This window comes from Phasianus colchicus, chromosome 39 (assembly GCF_987193195.1).
Source record: "Phasianus colchicus chromosome 39, bPhaCol1.hap1.1, whole genome shotgun sequence".
In the NCBI taxonomy this organism is placed as follows: domain Eukaryota; kingdom Metazoa; phylum Chordata; class Aves; order Galliformes; family Phasianidae; genus Phasianus; species Phasianus colchicus.
In genome coordinates this window covers 1,429,329-1,443,673 of record NC_143474.1, presented here as the reverse complement: position 1 = coordinate 1,443,673, position 14,345 = coordinate 1,429,329, and the positions used below count along the sequence as shown (strand labels likewise).

Below are 14,345 nucleotides of genomic sequence, written 5' to 3'. Positions count from 1 at the left end.
CAAAATTCCAACTCAAATTTGGAGCTTTTTGACCAAAAATACCATAATTCCACCTCAAACGTGAAAGATTTCAACTAAAAATTCCAAAATTCCAACTCACATTTGAAAATTTCAACTGAAAATCCCAGAATTCCACCTCAAATGTGAAAGATTTCAACTAAAAATTCCAAAATTCCAACTCACATTTGAAAATTTCCAGTGAAAAACCCAGAATTCCACCTCAAATGTGAAAGATTTCAACTAGAAATTCCAAAATTCCAACTCACATTTAAGACAATTCCACTCCAATATTCAAATTTCAATTCAAATCTGGAGCATTTTGTCCAAAAGTTCCAAAATCCACCTCAAATGTTGGAAATTCCAACTAAACCTTCCAAAATTCCAACCAAATTTTGAACATTTTGACCAAAAATTCCACAATTCTGCCCCAATTTTGGAAATTTCCACAAAAAATTCCAAAATTTCCACTCGCATTTGAGAACTTCAACTAAAAATTCCAAAATTCCAACTCAAATGTTGAAGAGTTCAACTAAAATGTCCTGAATTCCAACTCCAATCTGAAAATTTCAACTAAAAATTCCAAAATTCCAACTCACATTTGAGACAATTCCACTCCAACATCCAAATTCCAACTCAAATCTGGAGCATTTTGTCCAAAAGTTCCAAAATCCACCTCAAATGTTGGAAATTTCAACTAAACTGTCCAAAATTTCACCTCTATTTTGAAAATTTCAAAAAAAAATCCAAAATTCCAACTCAATTTTAGAGCATTTTGACCGAAAATTCCCAAATCCACCTCAAATGTTGAAGATTTCAAATAAAATGTCCAAACTTCCACGTGAATTTTGATTATTTTGACTACAAATTCCACAATTCCATCTCAAATCTGGAACGTTTCCACTAAAATATCCACAATTCCACCTCAAATATGAAACATTTCAACTAAAATGTCCAAAATTCCACCTGTTTTGAAAATTTTGACTAAAAATCCTGAAATTCCACCTCAAACTTAAAGCAATTCAACTAAAAACTCCAAAAATTCCAACTCAAATATTGAAGATTTTGACTAAAACATCCAAAATTCCACCTCCCTTTTGAAAATTTCAACTAAAAAATCTGAAATTCCACTTCAAATGTTGAAGATTTCTGCTCAAATATCCAAAATTCCAACTCAAGTTTGGGGCATTTTCACTAAAAATTCCAGAATTCCAACTCAAACGTCAAAGATTTTGACTGAAACATCTCAAGTTCCATCTCTATTTTGAAAATTTCAACTAACAATTCCAAAATTCTACCTCAAATTTGAAACATTCCAACAAAAAACTCCAAAATTCCACCTCAAATGTTGAAGATTTTGACTAAAATATCTGAAATTCCCACTCAATTTTGAAAATATCAACTGAAAATTCCAAACTCCAACTCAAATTTTGAACATTCTTACTAAAAATTCCAGAATTCCAATTCATATTTTGAACATCTTGACTAAAACTCCCAAAATTCAACTCACCTTTAAACATTTCATCTCAAATTTGGAAAAATTCATTTATAAATCCCAAAATGCCTCAAATTTGGAACAGTTTAAAGAAAAATTCCAAAGTTCTAACTCATATTTTAAACATTCCTCCTAAAAATTCCAAAATTCCAACTCAGTTTTGAAAATTCAACTAAAGATTCCAGAATTCTAACTTACCTTTTAAACATTTCCACTAAAACTTCCAAAATTCCACCTCAAATTTGGAAAATTCCAACCCAAAACTCCAAAATTCCACTCGGATGTCAAAGATTTTGACTAAAATATCCAAAATTTCATCTCAAATTTGGAGCCTTTCCATGAAAAATACCCCAAATTCCTCCTCAGATTTGGAAATTGCCACTAAACCACCCAAAATTCCAACTCAAATTTGGAACATTTCCATTAAAATACCAAAAATTCCAATTCAAATCTGGATCATTTTCAGTAAAAAATCCAGTATTTCAATTCAATTTTGAAAATTTCAACTAAAACTTCCAAAATTCCACTTCGAATTTGGAAAATTCCAACCAAAAACTCCAACGTTCCACCTCAAATGTCGAAAATTTTGACTAAAATATCCAAAATTCCATCTCAAATTTGGAAATGTTCACTAAACCACCCAAAATTCCAACTCAAATTTTCAAATTCCTGACCAAAACTTCCAAAATTCCAACGGGAATGTTCAAAATTGACCCCCCAAATCCCAATTTTTACATTCCAAATTTATGTATTTTGGCCATAAATGTGAAAACTGGCTGAAAATGAACCAAAATTGAACCCAAAATGGTGAAAATTGACCCCAAAACAGCGGAAAACAGACAACAGAACAGCTAAAATGAACCCAAAATTGATAAAACTGAACCCAAAATGGGAAATCTTGGTTGCAAAAATAACTAAAATCAGCAACAGATCAAAACCAGCTCAAAACTGACCCCAAAATGCACCCAAAATAGATAAAATTGACCAAAATATCCCAAACTGACCCCAAAACAGACGTGGTAAACATGGAATAAGTGAAATAGAACCAAAATAGGTTAAATTGACCCAAAAAAACGGACCCAAAATCATTCAGATTGACCTTAAAATGACTCACTATAAAAATTCAGTCCCCAAATAATTCAAATTGGCCCCAAAACAACCAAAATTAACCCCAAAAAAGTTAAAAATGACCAAAAAACCACTGATTTTCTTAGAAATAATTCAATCTCCCACAAATGAACCCAAATTTGGGAGAATTGCCCCCAAATCCCAACCTCAAACTTCACCCAATCCCAACCAGACCCAGAAATTTTGGGGGCCCCTCTGTTAAATCCCCCCCCCAGGTCTCCAAATTTTGAGGAACCCAACCCCAAAACACCCAAATTTTGGGGTAACCAACCCCAAAATCCCCCTTAAGACCCCCAAATTTTGATGACCCCTCTTCCAAACCCCCCCAACCCCAAATTTTGGGGACCCCTCCCCTCCAACCCCTCCCAACCCCAAATTTTGGGGACCCCTCCCCTCCAAACCCCTCCAAACCCCCCCAACCCCAAATTTTGGGGACCCCTCCCCTCCAAACCCCTCCAACCCCAATTTTTGGGGACCCCTCCCCTCCAAACCCCCCCCAACCCCAAATTTTGGGGACCCATCTCCTCCAAACCCCTCCAAACCCCCCCCAACCCCAAATTTTGGGGACCCCTCCCCTCCAAACCCCTCCCAACCCCAAATTTTGGGTACCCCTCTCCTCCAACCCCTCCCAACCCCAAATTTTGGGGACCCCTCCCCTCCAAACCCCCCCAACCCCAAATTTTGAGGACCCCTCCCCTCCAAACCCCCCCCAACCTCAAATTTTGGGGACCCCTCCCCTCCAATCCCCCCAACCCCAAATTTTGGGGACCCCTCCCCTCCAAACCCCCCCAACCCCAAATTTTGGGGACCCATCTCCTCCAAGCCCCTCCAACCCCCTCCCAACCCCAAATTTTGGGGACCCCTCCCCTCCAAACCCCCCCCAACCCCAAATTTTGGGGACCCCTCCCCTCCAAACCCCCCCAACCCCAAATTTTGAGGACCCCTCCCCTCCAAACCCCCCCCAACCTCAAATTTTGGGGACCCCTCCCCTCCAATCCCCCCCAACCCCAAATTTTGGGGACCCCTCCCCTCCAAACCCCCCCAACCCCAAATTTTGGGGACCCATCTCCTCCAAGCCCCTCCAACCCCCTCCCAACCCCAAATTTTGGGGACCCCTCCCCTCCAAACCCCCCCCAACCCCAAATTTTGGGGACCCCTCCCCTCCAAACCCCCCCAACCCCAAATTTTGGGGACCCCTCCCCTCCAAACCCCCCCAACCCCAAATTTTGGGGACCCATCTCCTCCAAGCCCCTCCAACCCCCTCCCAACCCCAAATTTTGGGGACCCCTCCCCTCCAAACCCCCCCCAACCCCAAATTTTGGGGACCCCTCCCCTCCAAACCCCCCCAACCCCAAATTTTGAGGACCCCTCCCCTCCAAACCCCCCCCAACCTCAAATTTTGGGGACCCCTCCCCTCCAATCCCCCCCAACCCCAAATTTTGGGGACCCCTCCCCTCCAAACCCCCCCAACCCCAAATTTTGGGGACCCATCTCCTCCAAGCCCCTCCAACCCCCTCCCAACCCCAAATTTTGGGGACCCCTCCCCTCCAAACCCCCCCCAACCCCAAATTTTGGGGACCCCTCCCCTCCAAACCCCCCCAACCCCAAATTTTGAGGACCCCTCCCCTCCAAACCCCCCCCAACCTCAAATTTTGGGGACCCCTCCCCTCCAATCCCCCCCAACCCCAAATTTTGGGGACCCCTCCCCTCCAAACCCCCCCCAACCCCAAATTTTGAGGACCCCTCCCCTCCAAACCCCCCCCACCCCCAAATTTTGGGGACCCCTCCCCTCCAAACCCCTGCAAACCCCCCCAACCCCAAATTTTGAGGACCCCTCCCCTCCAAACCGCTGCAAACCCCCCCAACCCCAAATTTTGAGGACCCCTCCCCTCCAAGCCCCTCCAGCCCCCCCCAACCCCCCCCAACCTCCAACCCCTCCAACCCCACATTTTGGGGACCCCTCCCCTCCAAACCCCTCCAAACCCCCCCCAACCCCAAATTTTGGGGAACCCAGCCCTAAAACCCCCAAATTTGGGATGAACACTCCTCCCTTTCCCCCCCCCCCACCCCCAAAAACCCCATAAGACATTGGGGTCTCACCATAGACAGCCCCCCAGGCAGCAGCCCCCCTCCCTGCTCCATCAGGCCGGGTCCGATGCCCACAGGGATGTCGAGGGGCTGCACACCGTAAGGGGGAGCAAAAGCAGCCTCTGGGGGGGCCCCTGGGGGGTCCCCAAGTTCATCAAAATCAGCAACAGCCAAAGAAGGGTCGGCGTCCAGAGCGATGGGGGGGATCTCAAATTCCTCGTCACCCAGGCTGGGGGTGTGGAAAGTCTGGAAAAGGGATGGGGAGGGGCAAAAAAAAGGGGTGGGGGGGGTGAGAGAGAGAGAAATCGGGGATTTTTAGAGGCAAATGTGGGAGGTGGGGGGGTTGTTTGGGTCATTATGGGGGTAGGAGTGTCCAAAATTGGGGATTTTTGACCCAAAAGTGGGAGCTGGGGGGGTTATTTGGGGAGGATGGGACCAAAAATGATGATTTTTGACCCAAAAATGGGAACTGAGGGGATTATTTGGGGAGGATGGGACTAAAAATGGGGATTTTTGACCCAAAAATGGGAGCTGAGGGGGTTATTTGGGTCATTATGGGGGTAGGAGTGTCCAAAATTGGGGATTTTTGACCCAAAAGTGGGAGCTGGGGGGGTTATTTGGGTCATTATGAGGGTGGGAGTGACCAAAATTGGGGATTTTTGACCCAGAAGTGGGAGCTGGGGGGGGTTGTTTGGGAAGGATGGGACCAAAAATGGGGCTTTTTGACCCAAAAATGGGAGCTGGGGAGGTTATTTGTGGAGGATGGGACCAAAAATGGGGCTTTTTGACCCAAAAATGGGAGCTGGGGGGGTTATTTGGGTCATAATGGGGGTAGGAGTGTCCAAAATTGGTGATATTTGATCCAAAAGTGGGAGCTGGGGGGGTTATTTGAGTCATAATGGTGGTAAGAGTGCCCAAAATTGGTGATTTTTGACCCAAAAGTGGAAGCTGGGGGGGGTTATTTGGGGAGGACAGGGCCAAAAAATGGGATTTTTGACCCAAAATGGGATCCTAATGGGGGTAGGAGTGCCAAAACTGGTGATTTTTGACCCAAAAATGGGAGCTGGAGGGGTTATTTGGGTCATAATGCGGGTAGGAGTGTCCAAAATTGGGATTTTTGACCCAAAAATGGGAGCTGAGTGGCTTATTTGGGGAGGATGGGGACAAAAATTGGGATTTTCGACCCCAAATTGGGACTTAATGGCAGTGATGTGCCCAAAATTGGTGATTTTTGACAAAAAATGGGAGCTGAGGGGGTTATGTGGGTCATTATGGGGGTAGGAGTGTCCAAAATTGGTGATTTTTGACCCAAAAATGGGAGCTGGGGGGGTTATTTGGGTCATTATGGGGGTAGGAGTGTCCAAAATTGGGGATTTTTGACCCAAAAGTGGGAGCTGGGGGGATTATTTGGGGAGGATGGGGCCAAAAATGGGGATTTTTGACCCAAAAATGGGAGCTGGGGGGGTTATTTGGGTCATTATGGGGGTAGGAGTGTCCAAAATTGGGGATTTTTGACCCAAAAATGGGAGCTGGGGGGTTATTTGTGGAGGATGGGACCAAAAATGGGGCTTTTTGACCCAAAAATGGGAGCTGAGGGGGTTATTTGGGTCATAATGGGGGTAGGAGTGTCCAAAAATGGTGATTTTTGACCCAAAAATGGGAGCTGGGGGGGTTATTTGGGTCATAATGGGGGTAGGAGTGTCCAAAATTGGGGACTTTTGACCCAAAAATGGGAGCTGGGGGGTTATTTGGGGAACGTGGGGCAAAAAATTGGAATTTTTGACCCCAAAATGGATCCTAATGGGGGTGGATGTTCCCCAAATTTGTGATTTTTGACCCAAAAGTGGGAGCTGGGGGGGTTGTTTGGGGAGGAATGGGACTAAAAATGGGGATTTTTGACCCAAAAATGGGAGCTGAGGGGGTTATTTGGGTCATAATGGGGGTAGGAGTGTCCAAAATTGGGGATTTTTGACCCAAAAATGGGAGCTGGGGAGGTTATTTGGGGGGGAATGGGACTAAAAATGGGGATTTTTGACCCAGAAATGGGAGCTGAGGGGGTTATTTGGGTCATAATGGGGGTAGGAGTGTCCAAAATTGGGGATTTTTTACCCAAAAACAGCAGCTGGGGAGGTTATTTGGGGAGGAATGGGACTAAAAATGGGGATTTTTGACCCAAAAATGGGAGCTGGGGGGGTTATGTGGGTCATTATAGGGGTAGGAGTGTCCAAAATTGGGGATTTTTGACCCAAAAATGGGAGCTGAGTGGCTTATTTGGGGAGGATGGGGCCAAAAATTGGGATTTTCGACCCCAAATTGGGACTTAATGGCAGTGATGTGCCCAAAATTGGTGATTTTTGACCCAAAAATTGGAGTTGGGGGGGTTATTTCGGTCATAAAGGGGGTAGGAGTGTCCAAAATTGGTGATTTTTGACCCAAAAATGGGAGCTGGGGAGGTTATTTGGGGGGGAATGGGACTAAAAATGGGGATTTTGACCCAAAAATGGGAGCTGGGGGGCTATTTGGTTCATAATGGGGGTAGGAGTGTCCAAAACTGGTGATTTTTGACCCAAAAATGGGAGCTGGGGGGGTTATTTGGGTCATTATGGGGGTAGGAGTGTCCAAAATTGGGGACTTTTGACCCAAAAACAGCAGCTGGGGGGGTTATTTGGGGAGGAATGGGACTAAAAATGGGGATTTTTGACCCAAAAATGGGAGCTGGGGGGGTTATTTGGGTCATTATGGGGGTAGGAGTGTCCAAAATTGGGGATTTTTGACCCAAAAACGAGAGGATTTGGGGGTTGTTTGGGGCAGATGTGCCCAAAATTGGGGATTTTTGACCCAAAAATGGGAGCTGGGGTGTTATTGGAGGAGGATGGGACTAAAAATGGGGATTTTTGACCCCAAAACTATTTGGATGTGCCCCAAATTGGTGATTTTTAACCCAAAATGGACCCACGTCGGGTTATAGGGGCTGAGTGAGCCAAAATTGGGACTTTTTGCCCCAAAAATGGCCCTAATTGGGTTATTAAGGAGCTAATGGGGGGTAAATGACACCAAAATTGCTATTTTGAGCCCCAAAGTTGGCACTTTTTGGCCCAAAATGGGTCTCGTAGGGTTATTAAGAAACTAACAGGGGTGAAAAACACCAAAATTGAGACTTTTTGATCCAAAAATGGCACTTTTGGCCCCAAAATGGCTCTAATGGGGTTAATTAAGAAGCTAATAGGGATGAAGGACACCAAAATTGTTATTTTGAGCCCCAAAATTGGCATTTTTGGACCCAAAATGGCTCTAATTGGGGTTATTAAGGAGCTAATGCCAGTGAATAACAGAAAAATTGCTATTTTGAGCTCCAAAATTGGCAATTTTTGGTCAAAAAATGGCACTTTTGGACCCAAAATGGCCCTAATAGGATTATTAAGGAGTTAATAAGGGGTGAAAAACACCAAAATTGGCACTTTTTGGCCCTAAAGTGGCACTTTTTCACCCCAAATTGGCATTTTTAGTCCAAAAATGGCCCTAATGGGGTTAATTAAGAAGTTAATGGGGGTGAAAGACACCAAAATTGCTATTTTGAGCCCCAAAAATTGGCACTTTTAGCCCAAAAATGGCCCTAACTGGGTTAATTAAGAAGCTAATGGGGGTGAGCAATACCAAATTTGGCACTTTTTGGCCCTAAAGTGGCACTTTTTGACCCCAAATTGCTATTTTTGGTCCCAAAATGGCCCTAATAGGATTATTAGGGAGTTAATAAGGGTAAATGACACCAAAATTGACATTTTGAGCCCCAAAATTGGGACTTTTGGCCCCAAAATGGCCCTAATGGGGTTATTAAGAAGCTAATGCGGCTGAACAAAACCAAACTTGCCACTTTTGTGTCCCAAATTGGCACTTTTTGACCCCAAATTGGCATTTTTTGGTCCCCAAATGGCCCTAATACGATTATTAAGGAATTAATAGGGCTAAAGGACACCAAAATTGCTATTTGGAGCCCCAAAGTTGGCACTTTTGGCCCCAAATTTGCACTAATAGGGTTATTAAAAAGCTCATGGGGGTGAAAGACACCAAAATTGGCACTTTGGGGTCCAAAAATGGGACTTTTTCACCCAAAATTGGCAGTAATTGGGTTATTAAGAAGCTAAGGGGGGTGAATAACATCAAAATTGGCACTTTTTGATCAAAAATGGCACTTTTGGGCCCCAAAATTGGCACTTTTTGACCCAGAAGGGCTCTAAGTGCATTACTAAGGAATCTAGGGGGGTAAATGACAACAAAGTTGCCATTTCTAACCCCAAAATTGGGACTTTTGGCCCCAAAATGGCCCTAATGGGCTTAATTAAGAAGCTAATGGGGGAGAAGGACACCAAAATTGCTATTTTGAGCCCCAAAATTGGGACTTTGGGGGCCAAAATGGCCCTAATGGGGTTAATTAAGAAGCTAAGAGGAGTGAACAAAACCAAACTTGCCACTTTTGTGTCCCAAATTGGCACTTTTTCACCCCAAATTGGCATTTTTTGGTCCCAAAATGGCCCTAATACGATTATTAAGGAATTAATAGGGCTAAAGGACACCAAAATTGCTATTTGGAGCCCCAAAATTGGCACTTTTGGCCCCAAATTTGCACTAATAGGGTTATTAAAAAGCTCATGGGGGTGAAAGACACCAAAATTGGCACTTTGGGGTCCAAAAATGGGACTTTTTGACCCAAAATTGGCAGTAATTGGGTTATTAAGAAGCTAATAGGAGCGAATAACATCAAAATTGGCACTTTTTGATCAAAAATGGCACTTTTTGGCCCCAAAATTGGCACTTTTTGACCCAGAAGGGCTCTAAGTGCATTACTAACGAATCTAGGGGGGTAAATGACAACAAAGTTGCCATTTCTAACCCCAAAATTGAGACTTTTGGCCCCAAAAATGGCCCTAATGGGGTTATTAAGAAGCTAATGGGGGTGAAGGACACCAAAACTGCCATTTTTAGCCCCCAAATCGTCCCTTTTTGGCCCCAAATTGGCCTTTTTTGGCCCCGAACCGACCCCAGACATTGCCCTAAAACCTTCAATGGCCCCAAACCGTCCCGTTTTGCCCCAAAATCCTCCTTTTTTTGCCCCAAATTCGGTACCTCCGCCCCCGTCAGGAAATGATGAGCCGCTCCCGTGATGGCCAAATAGTTGTCATTGCCGCCGGGAAACTGGGTTAAAAAAACCACAATTTTAGTTAAATTAAAAAAACCCAAACCCCTCCCTATGCGAATGAGCCCAAAACGCCCCAAAAATGCCCCCAAAACGCCCCAAAATCGCCTAAAATCGACCCAAAATCCCTCCTGCCCCTCCCCCTTCCCCCCCCCCCCCCCCCCGGTTTCCTCACAGCCAACGCTCACGCAAACACCCCCTAAAATAACCCCAATCCACCCCAAAACCGCCCAAAAAATAACCGGCCGGTAACAAAAAAGCCCCAAAGCGTTGCCTCGAGCACAAAAAAAAAACAAAAAAAAACCCGAAATCCGCTGAATTTGCCTCAAAATTTCACTCAGAAAAACAGAGCTCACCTCCATGGTTTCGCCGCCCGGCCAGGCCGCGGCCGCCGGGGACCGGAAGTGTTGGCGCGCCTTCACTTTCCTCTCTGTGGTGTCTACTTCCGGTGAGGAACCATAGAGACGACGGGTTGGGTCTTAATGGAGAATAAAGGGATTAAAACAAAATTTGGAGGCGGTGGGATAGAGGAGAGTCCACGGCGGGATCCTAAAAGGGTGGGGAAAGGCAGAAGCGCTGGCAGGTGATAAAAACATAAAAAAGGTGGTGTTGGAGGACTGGGATAGAGCGGCCCGTGGAACCGGAAGTGGGGGTGAAGGGGGAGGAAATGGAGGGCGTAAGGGGAGGAAATGGGGGATGAGGGGAGCGTCCCAAAAATCCGACGGGTTTCTCCGCAAATCTCCTCATCGAGGCCTCCTGAATGTTTTTTTAAGGAGTCCTTCGTCGTTTTCTTCGTGATTTGACCCCAAAACGTCCTTCTGGGATCCTCCAGCTCTACCTTCACAGATTGAGCCAAAATCTCACATTTTGACCCCAAAATCTCCACAAAAATTCCTCTAAAATCTCCTGATGGACTCCTCCATCTTTCTCTTCACGGACTGACCCAAAATCTCAGGAATTTTCCCCAAAATCTCACAGATTTCCACCCAAAAAACATCCTCATGGAGTTCTCCATTTCTCTCCTCCCAGAATGACCCAAAATCTCACAGTTTTACCTCAAAATCTCCAAACGAATTCCTCCAAAATCTCCTCTTGCACTCCTCCATCTTTCTCTTCACAGACTGACCCAAAATCTCACGTTTTTACCTCAAAATCTTCACACAAATTCCTCTAAAATCTCCTGATGGACTCCTCCATCTTTTTCTTCATGGACTGACCCAAAATCTCAGGAATTTTCCCCAAAATCTCACAGATTCCCACCCAAAAAACATCCTCATGGACTCCTCCATCTTTCTCTGCATAGATTGACCCAAAATCTCAAAGTTTTACCCCAAAATCTCCACACAAATTCCTCCAAAATCTCCTCATGGACTCCTCCATCTTTCTCTTCGTGGACTGACCCAAAATCTCAGGAATTTTCCCCAAAATCTCACAGATTCCCACCCAAAAATGCCCTCATGGCGTCCTCCATCTTTCTCCTCGCTTACTAACCTAAAATCTCACAGTTTTACCCCAAAATCTCCACACAAATTCCTATAAAATCTCCTGATGGACTCCTCCATCTTTCTCTTCATGGACTGACCCAAAATCTCAGGATTTTTCCCCCAAATCTCACAGATTTCCACCCAAAAAAACATCCTCATGGCGTCCTCCATCTTTCTCCTCATAGATTGACCCAAAATCTCACATTTTTACCCCAAAATCTCCACGTGAATTGCTCTAAAATCTCCTCAATTGAGTTCTCCATTTGTCCCCTCACAGACTGACCCAAAATCTCACAGTTTTACCCCAAAATCTCCACACAAATTCCTCTAAAATCTCCTGATGGACTTTTCCATTTTTCTCTACGTGGACTGACCGAAAATCTCAGGAATTTTCCCCAAAATCTCACAGATTTCCACCAAAAAAAAACATCCTCATGGAGTCGCCCATCTTTCTCCTCACAGACTGACCCAAAATCTCACATTTTTTACCCCAAAATCTCCACACGAATTCCTCTAAAATCTCCTGATGGACTCCTCCATCTTTCTCTTCATGGACTGACCCAAAATCTCAGGAATTTTCCCCAAAATCTCACAGATTTCCACCCAGAAATGCCCTCATGGAGTCCTCCATCTTTCTCCTCACAGACTGACCCAAAATCTCACATTTTTACCCCAAAATCTCCACGTGAATTGCTCTAAAATCTCCTCAATTGAGTTCTCCATTTGTCCCCCCACAGACTGACCCAAAATCTCAGGAATTTTCCCCAAAATCTCACACATTTCCACCCAAAAAAACATCCTCATGGAGTCTTCTATCTTTCTCCTCACAGACTGACCCAAAATCTCACAGTTTTACCCCAAAATCTCCACACAAATTCCTCCAAAATCTCCTGATGGACTTTTCCATTTTTCTTTTCACGGACTGACCCAAAATCTCAGGAATTTTCCCCAAAATCTCACACATTTCCACCCAAAAAAACATCCTCATGGAGTCTTCTATCTTTCTCCTCACAGATTGACCCAAAATCTCACAGTTTTACCCCAAAATCTCCACACAAATTCCTCCAAAATCTCCTCAGGGACTCCTCCATCTTTCTCCGCATAGATTGACCCAAAATCTCATGTTTTTACCCCAAAATCTCCACATGAATTCCTCCAAAATCTTCTGATGGACTCCTCCATCTTTCTCTTCATGGACTGACCCAAAATCTCCGGAATTTTCCCCAAAATCTCACAGATTTCCACCCAAAAATGCCCTCATGGCGTCCTCCATCTTTCTCCTCGCTTACTAACCCAAAATCTCACAGTTTTACCCCAAAATCTCCACATGAATTCCTCTAAAATCTCCTCATGGAGTTCTCCATTTGCCCTCACACAGATTGACCCAAAATCTCACGTTTTTACCTCAAAATCTTCACACAAATTCCTCTAAAATCTCCTGATGGACTCCTCCATCTTTCTCTTCATGGACTGACCCAAAATCTCAGGAATTTTCCCCAAAATCTCACAGATTCCCACCCAAAAAAACATCCTCATGGAGTTCCCCATCTTTCTCCTTACAGACTGACCCAAAATCTCACATTTTTACCCCAAAATCTCCACACGAATTCCTCCAAAATCTCTTCCTGCACTCCTCTATCTTTCTCCTCACAAATTGACCCTAAATCTCAGGAATTTTCCCCAAAATCTCACAGATTTCCACCCAGAAATGCCCTCATGGCGTCCTCCATCTTTCTCCTCACAGACTGACCCAAAATCTCACATTTTTACCCCGAAATCTCCACGTGAATTGCTCTAAAATCTCCTCAATTGAGTTCTCCATTTGTCCCCTCACAGACTGACCCAAAATCTCACAGTTTTACCCCAAAATCTCCACACAAATTCCTCTAAAATCTCCTGATGGACTTTTCCATTTTTCTCTACGTGGACTGACCCAAAATCTCAGGAATTTTCCCCAAAATCTCACAGACTCCCACCCAAAAATGCCCTCATGGAGTCCTCCATCTTTCTCCTCCCAGACGGACCCAAAATCTCAGGAATTTTCCCCAAAATCTCACACATTTCCACCCAAAAAAACATCCTCATGGAGTCTTCTATCTTTCTTCTCACAGACTGACCCAAAATCTCACAGTTTTACCCCAAAATCTCCACACAAATTCCTCCAAAATCTCCTGATGGACTTTTCCATTTTTCTTTTCACGGACTGACCCAAAATCTCAGGAATTTTCCCCAAAATCTCACAGATTCCCACCCAAAAAAACATCCTCATGGAGTCGCCCATCTTTCTCCTCACAGAGTGACCCAAAATCTCACATTTTTACCCCAAAATCTCCACATGAATTCCTCTAAAATCTCCTCAATTGAGTTCTCCATTTGTCCCCTCACAGACTGACCCAAAATCTCACAGTTTTACCTCAAAATCTCCACACGAATTCCTCCAAAATCTCCTCAGAGACTCCTCCATCTTTTTCTTCATGGACTGACCCAAAATCTCAGGATTTTTCCCCAAAATCTCACAGATTCCCACCCAAAAATGCCCTCATGAAGTCCTCCATCTTTCTCCTCACAGACTGACCCAAAATCTCACATTTTTACCCCAAAATCTCCACGTGAATTGCTCTAAAATCTCCTCAATTGAGTTCTCCATTTGTCCCTTCACAGACTGACCCAAAATCTCACAGTTTTACCCCAAAATCTCCACACGAATTCCTCTAAAATCTCCTCCTGCAATTCTCTATCTTTCTCTTCGTGAACTGACCCAAAATCTCAGGAATTTTCCCCAAAATCTCACACATTTCCACCCAAAAAAACATCCTCATGGAGTCTTCTATCTTTCTCCTCACAGACTGACCCAAAATCTCACAGTTTTACCCCAAAATCTCCACACAAATTCCTCCAAAATCTCCTGATGGACTTTTCCATTTTTCTTTTCACGGACTGACCCAAAATCTCAGGAATTTTC

At 44.5% G+C, this 14,345-nt stretch overlaps 1 protein-coding gene across 1 annotated transcript in view; it reads right to left on the bottom strand.

Moving 5' to 3' along the window:
• Positions 1-10,380, bottom strand: part of TOX4 (TOX high mobility group box family member 4) — a 28,433-nt gene extending 18,053 nt beyond the window's left edge. The window contains exons 1-3 of the mRNA XM_090130110.1: positions 10,256-10,380; positions 9,830-9,898; positions 4,721-4,954 (exon numbers count right to left, since the gene is read on the bottom strand). Coding sequence (XP_089986236.1) covers positions 4,721-4,954; positions 9,830-9,898; positions 10,256-10,261 — 309 coding nt within the window. The 5' untranslated portion in view covers positions 10,262-10,380. The remainder of the gene's footprint in view (positions 1-4,720; positions 4,955-9,829; positions 9,899-10,255) is intronic.
• Between the last annotated feature and the right edge of the window lie 3,965 nt (positions 10,381-14,345).